General features: G+C 32.1%; 2 protein-coding genes across 2 annotated transcripts; both read left to right on the plus strand.

Moving 5' to 3' along the window:
- The first annotated feature begins 1,110 nt into the window (after positions 1-1,110).
- On the plus strand, positions 1,111-7,992 carry LOC119830977 (UDP-glycosyltransferase UGT5-like). Its single transcript, XM_038354169.1, has 5 exons — positions 1,111-1,320; positions 1,837-2,074; positions 2,531-3,129; positions 5,013-5,235; positions 6,941-7,992. The coding sequence occupies exons 1-5, from the start codon at positions 1,318-1,320 to the stop codon at positions 7,447-7,449; spliced, it is 1,572 nt and encodes a 523-aa protein (XP_038210097.1). The 5' UTR covers positions 1,111-1,317; the 3' UTR covers positions 7,450-7,992.
- A 2,327-nt stretch (positions 7,993-10,319) lies between these two features.
- On the plus strand, positions 10,320-14,435 carry LOC119830928 (UDP-glycosyltransferase UGT5-like). The gene is made up of 5 exons (XM_038354117.1): positions 10,320-10,361; positions 12,245-12,482; positions 12,587-13,185; positions 13,270-13,492; positions 13,747-14,435. The coding sequence occupies exons 1-5, from the start codon at positions 10,320-10,322 to the stop codon at positions 14,250-14,252; spliced, it is 1,608 nt and encodes a 535-aa protein (XP_038210045.1). The 3' UTR covers positions 14,253-14,435.
- Positions 14,436-15,351: the final 916 nt, after the last annotated feature.

A 15,351-nucleotide genomic window follows, 5' to 3' on the forward strand; every position in this document is an offset into this window, starting at 1 on the left:
TGTATGTATACATTTCATTTTAATTTTAAAGTCATCATAGCGTTGTGTTTTCTTTTTTCATTTATTTCACCAGCAGATGCAGCAGAACACGTCTTCATATAAATGCTGTATGTTTTCCGGAGGCACATTAATATAACGGTTTTACATTACAATAAAACCGATATTATGTGCCGAAAAGGAAAACATACAGCATTGCAGGAAATCCTTCCTGGTGAAGACTATGACTGGGGAAATGATTTCATTTCCCACATCACCTAGCTGGTGACAATGATGCCCCCTAGTAATGCAATTTGAAACTAAATATTGTACGTAATCTGTGAAATTGATTCTGTATCTATGGTAGAGTATACACTGCTTCTTCATATAAATGCTGTATGTTTTCCGTTTCGGCACATAATATCGGTTTTATTGTAATGTAAAACCGTTATATTATGAGTGTTGCACTTCCCATGGGCGAGCTGGCTCATCTAATATGGAGCGTGACTGAAGTGACTTTAAAAATGTTATTAAAATAAACAGAATTTACTAGAAATTAATCATATGCATGCTTTGTATAAGTGATTCCAAATGCAGAATATTGAATCTTTTCAAATTAAGTGAGCAGTGGTTAGCTTTGGATTTAAACTACTCCAACGAAGGTCAAGGCTGCAGCCTACAGTCCACCGCGCTGGCCAAATACAGGCTGTTAAAGCTTCTTCCTAAAGCAGCTTGGAATATGTCCAAAATAAGTTGTATCTTTTTGATATTGAATCTTTGATATCCTTATGTCATATGTACACATTAAAGATTTTACTTCATTTTCATGCTCATAAATATAATCTTAATATTTTGGTGCCATTTTTTCTATGGTTTCTATTAATTTTTACAATTAACACAACACTTATATGGTAATGAATATCTCTGTTAATTTTCATAATTTTTAATCATCCTATAGACTGGTAATAATGTAACATCATTAGTATGTTCATTACTGTCATTTCTAAGTCATTAGATTAAGGAAAAAATATAACTTGCAAGTAAGTATACATGTAGATAAATACATCTCATCATATGTACATAAATATGTCTTATGTAGGTGCCGGTACCTTCTTTTATACAATGAAGGCCGTATTGAATGACTATAAGAAACATCGCAAATAAATCTAGTGTTAGTCGACTTTTGTATTAAATTAGAATCAGATATCATGACCGTGGCTTCATGATGTAATGATATTTAAGATTTTGTGTATTCTTATAATTCCTTGTAATATATATTTCATTATACGGAGAAATTTATTGTGTTTAATGAAGTGTTTATGAAATAAATTGTTTCAGAAAATGGTAAGTAGAAAATAATTACTTGGATAAATAAGTTATTCGTGAGACATCACTACATAGTAAGAAAAAAAAGTCCCTTTCCGCTGACTGTCTGTACGCTTAGATATTCAAAATTACGCAACAGATTTTGATGGCTTTTTTGAATGATAGAGTGACTCGAAAGGAAAGTTTATATCATGTATAATATATACGTTACTTTACCAGTGCGAACAAAAAGCGTTGGAAAAATAAATAATAATAAATATAGGTTATGATACAAAAATGAGGATAAAAAGTATTACAGTGAGCAGATAAAAAAATATATAGAAAATTACTCATAATATCATTACGATTTTTTTAAACTATCTAATTAAACGATTTAGAACTAGAGAAGAACTAGAAGAACTAGTTCGTTTATTGGGGATTACTGTTATGTTACGGACAAAAAACCTAGAGATGCCTGCTGAGTACGAATTATAATATTTTAATTGTATTTATTTGGTGGTAGTTGAGTTGTAGTTTCATTACATTTCATTTTAGGCTTTTCAAAAAGTTGTACCGCTGCTATTTTTTCTAACAACGTATTGCCATTCAGCCAATATCCTATATGTGATCCCGTTTACATCGAAGTCCCACTATATAATGTTGAAACCCATTGGTTTGGAATTAGCACGTAGGGGCCACAATGTAACTGTTATTACAGCCAATAGGGAGAGCAATCCGCCACCCAATTATCGCGAGGTTATGGTGGACGATAAAGAAATTTGGGATGTTATGGGTAAGTGTTAAATTCATTATATGTATCGACTTATTGCGATTAAGCGAAGATTGTTTGCAGATTCAATTTCTTTGTATTTTGATTAAATCCATGTCATTTTTAAAATATGATGGGAATAAGTTGAATTTAGTTTTAGTGGAATGATTTAGACAAGAAATTATTTTAGTATATTTGCATCTTATTACTCAAACGCCAACATTTTTTATTTAATTAGCATATTTTTAGAAGTTAATCCAAGAAATCTCTTTTATTAACATATACCGATTTCCACTAGTATTTATGTTTAATAATAATAATTGTTATAAAATATGATCTACGTACCTGCTTATAGTCATTAATAGATTGTATATATTATTATATCCTAGAATGCATGTAGCATTAGAGTGACATGATTTTTCTGTAATATGAAACGTAGAGGCTTCTTATGTTGCCATTAAATTGAATACAAAATTCTAGGTGATGAAAGGCCTAATATCTTTACAATGGCAAGTCTATCAGCTGAAGAGTTCCATAAAAAGATACTATGGAACGGTGGAACTGCGTTTACAGAGCTAACTCTCAATTCGACTGCTATCAAAGCATTTTTAAATGAAGAAAACACATTCGATTTGGTTATCTGCGAGCAATTCTTTCAAGAGGCTCTGTATGCACTCGCGCACAAATACAGCGCTCCTCTCGCCTTGGTCACAACGTTCGGCAATTGTATGAGACACAATTTCGTGACAGGGAATCCTTTGCAAGTTGCCACAGCTATTTCTGAGTTTCTAGACTTGGAGGACCCTACAAGTCTCTGGGGAAGATTCCGGAACTTGTACTTTACTATCTACGAGTATGTCTGGTGGAAATACTGGTATTTGGGAAAGCACGAGGCGTTGGTTAAGAAATATATTCCTGGGCTTCCACAACCTGTGCCCAGTTTGTATGATATACAAAGAAATGCTTCACTAATGCTGATTAACAGTCACTTCAGTTACGACACTCCTGTAGCCTACTTGCCCAATATAGTGGAAATTGGCGGTATACATTTAACGAAATCAGAAAACAGCCTTCCAAAGGTAAGTTTTATATAGGATAGGAAATATAAATACACATTTTACATATATATTCACACTAACTATTTGAATACCGTATGAATACTAACATATAAGATATTAGTGACCTCCAATAATTTGGAGTTTGATACTATAAACTGTTATAATAATTTATTTCACCATATATTTTATTAGTTACGTTTTATCTCGATAGCCTATTTTTTAACCCGGGTCAACCCGGGCGGAGCCAGAGGAAGCGTCTAGAAGGTTTAGTTGTGGAATATAGTCAGATAATGTTATAAATTAATTTAATATTATGAACGTATTTGTCACGATAAACAAGACGATGAATGAAATAATTTATTTGAATTTGAGACAAAAATGCAGTAAATGTATGACTTGTGGATAATATAAAGAACAGTGGTTTTCCGCGTAGGGACAGTCCTTTGTATGTATGTTTGGAAATACACTTAGATGTTTAAAATTTCCCAACGGAATTTGATATTTCTTTAATAGACAGAGAAAGGTAATATGCGTAATAACATGTATTAAACTACTTTAATTTAACGCGTGCGAAGCCACGGACAAAAGTTAATCAAAATTATAACGGCTAATTGATGTTGTTGGTTTGAACAATATCTCAACTTAACGAACTCCACCTTATCTTGCATAACCCATATTCTAGTGGAAATTTCCTATTATAAAATAATTTTGCGTTAAGCATGCATCGCAAATTATGCATAATATAGTATTAGATTTTTATGGAGATTAAGTTACAACATAATATTCACAAATTTCCACATTTTGCTTACGATTATAGTAGTATATGTATACATAGCCACTACATAGTATAAAGTAAAGTCGCTTTCCTATATATGTATGTATAAACTATACTTGGATCTTTAAAACTACACAACGGATTTTGATGGGGTTTTTTTAATAGAGTGATTCCAGAGGAAGTTTTATACGAATTACATCTATTTAACTATTCCAAATTTACACGTGCGAAGCCGCGAGCAAAAGTTATCAATAAATTATTCTAAACTTCTCACACTTGACTTTTTATGGTAAATCTATCTGGTTAGGAATTTTCTGTGTTGGTACAAGGAAAAATATAACATAATGAGTACTGATAAATGAATCAAGGAATCTTGATAAATACCTATGTTAGAATTACAGAAGTTTTTTGTTACAATTTGGTGTGTAATTCGATGCTTATATGAAATAGTATAAACGTATCTGTTTCGTATTCACGTTTTATTTTGTGTCGATACGAACACAGTCCTTGAATTTTGTTTTTAATAACGTTTAATTAAAGCATGTGACATACTTTGTTTGTAATGTTATGGCAATGAAAAAAAATTGTATAAAAAGAAACCATGTGTATAAGAATTGCTATTTATCTATTACTTGCTATTTCATTAAATAATTATCAGTGAGGAAACTATGAATAACAATTAGGCTTATTTTAAATACCTACATCTATATATCTACCTACCTAATCATCCATTTGTGAAGGAAGGAAAGGGAGTATTGATGAATATTCATTAAATATTTGCTTACTTTCATTTCAACATAGATTATATTATTATCTTGTACCTATCATAATACTTCGCTATTGATTATTTTAATATTTTCGTATAAATGACATTATTTCACATATGCCCTGGTTAACCCGGGAAGAAAACTCCTAGTTACTCAACAAATATACTCAATGTAAGATCCATTTGAATTGATCGTGTCATTTTTGAAATGAAATGATTAAGGTCGTGTTTGATTTTATAGCCAGTAGAAAACATTTGCATAATAAGCTCTGTATTATTTTAATTCTCACCCAAGAGTAGAGTTCGTGTGGATATTAAGTAAAAACATTATTCGTAATATTTTTGAATTGCTTTCGTTTTCAGGACCTTAAGCGCCTATTAGATGACTCGAAAGAAGGCGTAATATATATAAACTTTGGTTCAAATATTAGGAGTTCAGAACTGCCAATTGAGAAGAGGGACGCGTTTCTCAAAGTTTTTAGAAAATTGAAACAAACAATTCTGTGGAAATGGGAAGATAAAGCGTTAGAGGGTCAACTCAGCAACCTGGTAACGAAACCGTGGCTTCCTCAAAAGGATATTTTAGGTATGTGGGTATTATTTAATATGCACAATGCAGTTCAAAATTAAAAAATAACAATTCTTCTTTACAAGAAAAAATAAAATTAGAATAATCGCGTTTAATAAGAGAGGAAAAAAACTGATTATGATATTTAGGGATTGCTTCGCTAGTGCTGATGGACTATTTGGCACTGTTTGACGTATGTTTTAATTTCTTTAAACTGTCAGTTGAGTTGTTATAACCATTTATTCAAAGGTTATGAAACTGACTAATAATCTTCGCGTCTAGAAGCGAATCAAGCAAATAATATATGATAGGAAGAAATTAGAAATTAAAATTTAAGCTTTTTTGTATATAAATGTAAATTAATTATATGTTGCTAAAAACACTGGATTTTCAGTAAAATATATATTTTTAATTCGAATGGCCGTCGACTTTTTTATAGTGCAATTATGACATACTAGCTGTGCCGCGCAGACGAACCCACGGGTAGACGGAAGTATTTCTATAACTTCTGTGTAGTATCAACCGTATTAAGTAGTTCCCTATTATCAACAAAATAAGTTCAATGTGTGTGAAAGACGAAAAAACATAAAACATACTCACAAACTTTCACGTTAGTAATATTAGTAAGATAAGATGAGACAAATTTATTGATTGTAATTTGTAAGACATATTACATTGATTATTTGTCGGGAAATCACATATTATTACGTATATTTGTTTTTTCGATATACCGAGGACAACAAAAACATATAATAAAAATGGATCAGTGATCTGATTTAGAAATTAAAGACTTTTCAACGAATTTTAAACGCGATTATGTTTTGTTGACGTTTCGAACACTTTACAGCTACGTACACTTTTGCGTTAGAAAGTCTTTAATTTGTAAATGTATAATACTCGCGTATTAATCTAACGCAAGAAAATACTAGTAATTTGATTGTTTTGTGTAGCCACTTACTTAAAAATAACGAGCACATGATTATGTCCGCTGTTATAATAGCCTATTATTAAATAGTACGGACTATAGATTGTGGAGTAGAGACACATAAATTAGCCTTAATAGCTCTTGCTGTATATTATACAATGAAAAACGTAAATATACTTAAATACAATCTATAGTGCTATAGCATACCTACAATTTGGCTATGTAACTGGTAATTCAGGCAACGAATTCTATTCAGAATATAGAATTGCAAAACGGGCTGAAATTGATAGCCTCCTTGGCATTGGATAAGGCGTTAGCGATATTATAACCAAGAGATCTTGAATACGATTTCATAGGCGGTGATGAAAAGGGATGAAACAGATGTAGAAGTAGCTTTATATTCTGTGCCTCTTAATGTTTTCTATACAATCTGTATAAGTTTATTGTATGTGAATGAAATACACAAGAACTTGTGTATATAATATTATAACGAGAGAGACAGTAACTTTTAATCTCTTTTAATAGTATAAATGCGAAAGTAACTGCCTTTTAGATAGATTTAAACCGTATAAAGGATATAGAATAAATTCGATATCAAATATCCTAGAACGGTAAAAACACGAACGAAGCTGTCTGTGGTTGGAAAGCAGAAAGAAATGAAAAATAATTATTTAAAGATGAGCGCCTTATTTGTAATTCTCATACGGCAAATTATGAATTTTAGGGTAGGAGAAAATTTGCATTACGACAATAGATATTTAATTTAAGGAATTATAAAAGAACTTTAATATGTTCCAGCTCATCCGCATATAAAGGTGTTCATATCGCACGGTGGACTGATCGGGACACAAGAAGCTATATACCACGGGGTTCCTATAATAGGAATACCGATATACGCCGACCAGTTCAACAATCTTCTTCTAGCTCAGCAAATTGGCTTTGGAAAAGTAATGCGATATCAAGATATAAATGAAACTGTTTTGGAAACTATTCTGCACGACGTACTGAATAATAAAAGTTATACAATTAAAGCCAAAGAGATGTCCAAACGATTCAATGATAGGTTGATGAATCCTCTGGATACTGCTATGTTTTGGTTAGAATATGTTATACGGAATAAAGGTGCCGACTTTATTAAGAATCCTGCAAGAAACATGACTTGGTATGAGTATACTTTACTAGATGTTTATATTTTAGTGGCAATTGTTGTATTAGTAAGTGTATTTATTACAAATAACTTAATTCGTAGGATAAAAAATGGCAATAAATTTACTCAATCAATAGTAAAACATAAAAAACTCCATTGAAATACATAATATAACAATTTTGTGTAGATAAAATTAATGTTCTTGCTTTATATATTTATCGTCTTTAATTACACTATTTTATTTGGGTTAATGGTAGAATAAAGAAAGATCCTAACTCTTTATAAAACATGTATGGATAAGTAAAGTTATGGAAGCATAGTGGCTCAAATTACGTCATATAATATTGCATTGACCATTTTGGACTTTTTGTAAAGATTTTTTGGTGAAGTTTTTATATTTGTTTAAGTATATCTAATGCATTAATGACTATACTACTATATAAATGCGATTAATGAACTACTACTTCAGTAGGTATATACTAGACTATTTATTGCATACATATCATTTCTTATTTCTTTTTCTATCTATTCTTATTTCTTTTGACCACGCCAGCGAAGCCGCGGGCGAATAGCGATATAAGCGATAGTGATATTGTAATGTCGAAAACAATTTGCGGATCTTTTTGCTGTAATTTGTAATGATTTTCTCATACAGTTGTTTTCATAACAAATAATAAATAAAAGTTTTGTATTTCTAAAGAAACGGGATAAAAATTAAGACTTTTATTTAATTGAGGTTCACAATTTAAAGCTTTTTTCTGATTTGTGAGTACCCAATGCAAACATTGCAATTTATAAAAAAAATCACTTTCATATATTTATTGACACTCATATAATAATATTATTATTTTGAATATAAATAAAGAAGCATGCAATCAGATGCAATTGTGATAATTCAAAAGGCGGTTGTTTCAGTGATTGAAAACATTTTTAAGATAAAAATTATCCAACAGTTAAAAAAAACTTTTCAATTTCCAAAACAATGTAGTAGCATCATAATAGGTCCTTTTCTATTTTAGTGTACCTAATTGTCTTATAAAAGGAAAAATGGAAATGTGCTATTTATTAAAAAAATGGCTCTAAAATATCAAAACAACTTAGTCAAAGTCTAAATACATAATATGTAAATTTGTTTACGATGTGGTCGAGTACGCTACGGCACGAAATGGGCCACTTCCCCCAGGGAGGTTCAACACCACCACAGAAGACCAGCATGAAATAGTAGCATGTTACTGTGTTTCTTACGGTGAGTGGGGGAGTCGGAGGCTCGTTCCTTTTTTTCACCCATCCCAGTCCATTCCTTCTGTCTCCTTTCCCTTTTTCTTACCCTTTAAAAAGGGGGCAGCTCGTTTTCAGAGGAGCTACCTCTGCGAATGTACATGGGATCGCTTACTATCAGGTAAACCACCAGCTTAGCCGCCCGCTATGACATAAAAAATCTATCTAAGCCAATCGAGGATACCAACTTCTCGTTAACTGGGTCTGGAGACAGTTAGAGGCTAGAAAGTGCTACTGGCTTTTTACCCCGGTCAAATGTCTTTTTCCATTTCAGAATTACCTAGACGGTAACGTTTTCCTTCATGGCAAATACATAAGGTATTCAATTGGATATGTTTTTATAAGCACATAAAAATGCGGTGCCCTCTCATTTAAATTGTTTTACAATTAAGATTGCTAAGTACCTTATATCGGATTTGAATAAAACTGTTTACATATTTTATTATGCGAGTAATTTTTATAATCTACAATAATGAAGGCAGTAACTATGTAATTTACATATACATTTTATCGTAATGACATTGTAATTTATAAAAAAGGACATTTCATACAATACACATATTTGAAATTTATTGACATAATATTGCGTAATCATAATAATATTTTACAAAGATATTTGCATATCAAAAATCATGCGTAATTTATCGAACATAAAGATCAATGTTTGTTTTCATGAAAAAAATATGGTTATTGTTTAAAACATCAGAATTCAGACTGCTATATAGGTATATAAACGAGAAAAGTCACTAAAGATGAAATTTGGCAGGAAGTTAGTTGTACTCCGTAGATGTCCGCTAAGGACGGACATGAAATAGGACAGGTCTGAGGGCTATTGGGCTTGGCATATGTGCAAGTCCTTATTATGCTAGAAGCTTGAGATATGGTGGGCAGGTTGTTAATAGTTAGTAAATGTAGATTGAGGACAGATTTCATAATAGGGTTGAATTAAGGGCGTCTAGGAGCGCTCATAAATTTCTAAGAAAGGCAGTTAATAGTTACGGCAAGCTGGCTGGCACCGACTTCAAATAAAGGAGTGAGTAGTAGCTTTAACAGTAATTATTTTATTTATTGATTTTGAGTGGTTACATATTTGTTAAAAATAATTTATGTATGATATTTTATTGTAAAATCAATATTAATGTCTCTATTAATGCGGATTACCACTCCCAATTACCGTATAACAATACAATTAATGTAGGTACTATTAGTTATTATATACATATATATGTATGGCTCTCAGAGCAAGTACTTTAGCTTTTTTTCAGTGTAGTGTTTGCACAAAGACGATGTATCAAGATTTATCTAAGGATATAATTATATGCAAATAACAAAAACAGTCTAGGCTATTCAGTGTTGAGAAGGGTCCTCGCTGGAAGCCAACCCTGCAGCAGCCATATCCTGAGGGAATTTAGAATATAATTTTAGCTTGTTTACCTCGATTTCCCTGAGTTTATATCACCAGATCCTGACTCGATATTTATGGCACCACCTCGGGAGAACTAGATTAAATGTCTTAAATCGGTTCATAATTGCCGAAACCACATTTACCATCCACATCACACATCCACAAAATATAACATAACATACACAATTTTTTTTTTTAATTAAAATTAAATAGACCAACATAGAACCTTCTCCTTTTCGTTTTTGGTAATCGGATAAATATATAAGAACATCACCATTTCTATTCTTCCTTTTCAAACTACTCAATGATTCGTTTATAAACATATTAGTAATTTCTGCTTTCAAACCATGTCTTCAGTTCTTTTACATGCGATTCCCGAACTGGCCATAGTATGGTTACTGATTTAATGAAGAGTGCCGACGATATTATTTTAGGTATGAAGTTAGGATAGCCAGCAACTCACAGAGCATTAACATCAAAGGTATATGAATGGTTTTTTTTTTTTTTTTTTTTTAATGTCATAGCGGGCAACTGAGCTGGTGGTTCGCCTGATGGTAAGCGATTACCACCGCCCATGAACATTCGCAAAGGTAGTGCCTCTGCGAATGCGCTGCCCGCTTTTAGTGGGTAAGGGAAAAGGAACGAATTCATGACAGGAAAGAAGGAATGGACTGGGACGGGTGAGGAAAAGGAAATAGGCCTCCGGCTCCCCCACTCACCGTACGAAACACAGTGGCATGCCACTATTTCACGCCGGTTTTCTGTGGGGGTGTGGTACTTCCCCGGTGCGAGCTGGCCCAATTCGTGCCGAAGCGTGCTCGACTCCCACAATAGATTTTCTATAGTTACATGTTTGGTCGCCGGCACTGCACTGTATATATAAAAATTGATCATATTTTATATAATTAAAATGGATTTTGTATGTTACCTTTAAGAGATAGACATATGCCATCGCGGACAGTGGATTTTCTATAGACATATATAACATACACAATTACACCGTTCATTATTTTGACATAGCTGAATGTGCACATTTCATGGCTTATTTTGTTCCTACACTTCCAAAAATATCTTTATATTTTCTATATCTTTATATTTCTTTATATTTTATATTTCTTTATATTTTCTATATTAAAATCTTAACAAATTATATACTAAAAGCTTCCTCAAAAACCACACTATCTTTTGCTGAAAACAGAATAAAAATCGGTGCTACAGTTTTTGAGTTTATCGCGTTCAGACAGACAGGCGGATGCAACGGAGGACTTTGCTTTGTAATATAAATGTAGTGATAATGATATTTGCCAGTCAGATAGTTGATAACAAAAGAACGTCTCATCTACATATCACAATGTTTTAAAAATTACATAACATGATATTTATAAATTTTACAATTGCCGTTTTTTTGCCTATCTCATAGTTGTTGGCATTAATGGGCAATTATCGAATGTAGAATATATTTTATACTATCTGGTGCCCGCGACTTCGTTCGCGTGAACTTTGAACGTGTACAATTAGAGGCTTTCATTCGAATTTGAAGATGCGAGCTAATTTCATTGACCCCTTAAGCTCACAGATGTACCTAGATAGGTGCATTTGTGAGAAAATCTAAATAAAAAAATGTTATATAGGTATATAACATTGAGGATATCATAGATAGATTTTCTGCACTCGAGTTATAAGTCAGTTGTTACAAGTAGTTCTGAGTGGCTCCTAAATTTGATAAAAGATTTTAACCACAGTTTACAAATACGGCAGTATTTGAAAATATATATACGAGCATATAGAAAATAACGTAGGCGATATCACTTAGCCCTAGCATTCGACTTCATATGAAATATCGCCTTCATGTATGTATTACGATTTATATACAGATCTGTATTTTTTATTGGTCTAAGGTCGCACTTTTTTGTTGTATTTTTTCAAACGTTTAGCCGCTGCCGAGAAAACGAGTCTATGTAAAACGAGTATCATTGTGACTAAAAAAAAAAATTATTATGTTAATTAATGAAGTGTTATCAAGACAGTCCAGTCTTGCGTTCACATCTGAACGTTGAATACATATTATAATTTATCTCAATAATAAGATAATGATGAAAATAACAATCTGCTATGTTAATTAATCATTTTATAATATAGTGTTAATTTTGTGCATTTAAAAAAAGTTGGATCCATTTGTTTTAACAATGTGAGTGGTTTTGATTTTTTAACTAACTGGTTTATATACATTCTGACATTTTAAAAATTGAAAAGTTTTTTTTTTACATTTCAGATGCTTCTAAAAATTTGTGCATTCTTATTCTATTTGACAATATATTCCGAAGCTGCAAATATACTTTATGTGATACCTTTTACTACAAAATCCCATTATATAACTCTCAGACCTATAGGATTAGAGTTGGCGCGACGGGGTCATAATGTCACGGTCATAACAGCTCACAAAGAAAATGAGCATCCACCTAATTATCATCAAGTTATGGTGAAAGCTACAAAAATATGGGAAGCACTAGGTTAGTAGGGTTATATTTGTGGTTTGTAGGGGTATATTTGAGATTCTGGCAAGTATATGAAATTTAAAATATGTAGTCATTTAATTTATCTTCATTCATTTCAGGAGGCAAGCCGCCCAATGTTTTCTCCACAGTGGATTTAAGTGCTGTGAAATTTCACAACAATGTTATATGGCCTGGTGGACTAGCCCTTACTGAAGAAGCTTTGCAAACACCGGCTGTGCAGGAATTGTTATCAAGTGATGCTAAATTCGATCTGGTTATAAGTGAACAATTCTTTCAAGAAGCGTTTTATGGCTTGGCTTATAAATATAACGCACCTTTAGCGTTAGTGACAACATTTGGCAATTGCATGAGACACAATTTTGTAACTAGAAATCCGTTGCAATTAGCCACAGTGCCTTCTGAATTATTGGACGTCCAGGAACCCACCAGCTTCAGTGGTAGATTGAAAAACTTTTACTTCACTGTTTATGAACTGTTCTGGTGGAAATTTTGGTATTTGGAAAAACAAGAGCATCTGATGAAGAAATACATTCCGGGATTACGAGAACCCATTCCTAGTTTGTATGAGATCCAAAAGAATACGTCCCTAATGTTAGTTAACAGTCATTTTAGTGTCGATTCACCGATGCCTTATTTGCCTAATATCGTGGAAATCGGTGGAGTACACATCACAAAAAGTAATAGCAGCCTTCCAAAGGTAAGACAAGTCATTGTAAATAATAACGTTGTTTAATTAACATTTAAAAGGGGAACATGGTTCTCACTTCTTAATTCTTTTCAGGATTTACAAAAATATTTAGACGATGCTGACGATGGTTTTGTGTATGTTAATTTTGGCTCAAATGTAAGAAGTATTGAACTGCCCGAAGAGAAGAAGCAAGCTTTCCTTAAAGTGTTCAAGCGGTTGAAACGAACTGTGGTATGGAAATGGGAAGATGATAATTTGGACCAGAAACCGGACAACGTTATTGTTCGCAAATGGTTGCCACAAAAAGAAATACTTGGTTTGTAAATATTTTATGTACATTAGCTTGTATCATAAAGGCATCTTTTAAAAGTCCTGTTTATTATAAAGTCATAATAAACAAATAAATAAATATAAAATTTTACTTTTAGATTAGAATTTTGTTGCCAATTGCTACCTATATCACAATAACATCTCGAAGAAAACGACGTGATATTAATCATGAATAAACATTCAAACAAATTCATCATGACAATATAAAATTAAGTGTATCTTGTATTTTTATTATTTCAGCTCATCCAAATATCAGAGTATTTGTATCACATGGCGGACTTATAGGCACGCAAGAAGCTTTATACAATGGAGTACCAATTATCGGCGTTCCAATCTACGGGGACCAATACAACAATATATTGGCATTAGAAGAAATGGGCTATGGAAAACTATTACAATATAACGACATAACCGAAGAAAGAATGTATGGTATAATCGCTGAGGTGCTGAACAATGAATCGTTTACAAAAACAGCAAAAGAAGTTTCTAGAAGATTTTGGGATAGGCCAATGAATGCTTTAGATACAGCTATGTATTGGATTGAATATATTATACGAAATAACGGTGCTCCATATATGAAAAGTCAAGCAATCGAATTGAGTTGGCTTAGTTTTTCAATGCTGGATGTGTATATATTTATAGGATTTCTGGTTGTTAGTTCAATTATTTTTACCATCAAAGTCATTAAGATTATCAATACAGTATTATGCTCTCGTAAAACAATAGATAAGAAAAAAAAGACATAATGCAAATGAAAATGAGACTTATTCCCAGATGGCTTATGGTTGTAATTAAAACTAAGCATTATTAGAAAGAAGTCAACATTAATCAATATGCTTTTGTTATCATTTCCAATATCATGTTCAAAAGAGATGAAATAAAAGGGTAACAAAAAAATGAAACCTTCTTGATAACTAGATTATAAAATATTTGTTTATATGGTGTTTCATTCTGTATCATTTACATTTTATTTTTATCAAAATGTTGTTAATAATGAATTATCTGAAAATATGTTAGTCAGTAATAAAAATTGTTACAAAGACGTTAGACACATGTTTTATCAGAGTTCAACAGATTGTGTAAGTATTTGCTTTACTTATTAAAAAGGCCATACTTTTCTTATACTCTATTGAAATACAGTTAGGGCAACAAAAGCTGATACTACTCATTCCGAATATAAAATAATTCAATTCATAGTCAAGAATGTTACCATACAAAAGAATTAACATGATTGTGGGCTCTGGTATCTGTATGCGTATAGTACAGCGTATTGTAAGCCTATCTCATTAAGAGTTTGCAATTAAAACTTCGAAATTACTCGCGTATTCAGCAAGGAATAACGTCAATACGGAACGATGAGGGAATGAGAATCAGTGTTGAAATAACGTTAACGCAATTTTTCGACGCTTTGCTTAATTTAAAAAGCAATTTAACAGTGTAATCATGAAATATTTGTAAGTTAATAACGGGGTAGTGATTTATTTTATCCGCATTTGCGAAGGTGACTGAGATGACAAGTCAATTGTAAGTGAGAGGGATACGGGTATAAACAAATTATGTGGTCGCAGATGTGTTGCCAGCCAAAATGGGATTGGGATTGGATGGGTTTCCGGTATATCGCGTCGAATGTGTTGAAAATACGGTACAGCTATCATGATCTATGGATAGTTAACAATTCCATTGCAAGTGAGAACCATACCGAAATTATGTACTTCGTATTATTACATATAATATTTGAAAAGGATAATAAAGCGATTAGCTATTATAGCCTTTTCTAACTAGGAAGTAAATAGTTCTCTAAATTGGAGCTCAATATTTATAGATTAGATAGTACCTACTTACACT

This window comes from Zerene cesonia, chromosome 12, assembly GCF_012273895.1.
Source record: "Zerene cesonia ecotype Mississippi chromosome 12, Zerene_cesonia_1.1, whole genome shotgun sequence".
Classification (NCBI taxonomy): Eukaryota; Metazoa; Arthropoda; class Insecta; order Lepidoptera; family Pieridae; genus Zerene; species Zerene cesonia.

Coding starts and splice junctions, on each gene's coding strand:
- LOC119830977 (XM_038354169.1), top strand. Junction 3,130..5,012: donor CAGAAAACAGCCTTCCAAAG/GTAAGTTTTATA, acceptor TTTCGTTTTCAG/GACCTTAAGCGCCTATTAGA. Junction 5,236..6,940: donor TCCTCAAAAGGATATTTTAG/GTATGTGGGTAT, acceptor AATATGTTCCAG/CTCATCCGCATATAAAGGTG.
- LOC119830928 (XM_038354117.1), top strand. CDS start 10,320: ATGTCTTCAGTTCTTTTACATGCGATTCCCGAACTGGCCATA. Junction 10,362..12,244: donor CGATTCCCGAACTGGCCATA/GTATGGTTACTG, acceptor TTTACATTTCAG/ATGCTTCTAAAAATTTGTGC. Junction 13,186..13,269: donor GTAATAGCAGCCTTCCAAAG/GTAAGACAAGTC, acceptor AATTCTTTTCAG/GATTTACAAAAATATTTAGA.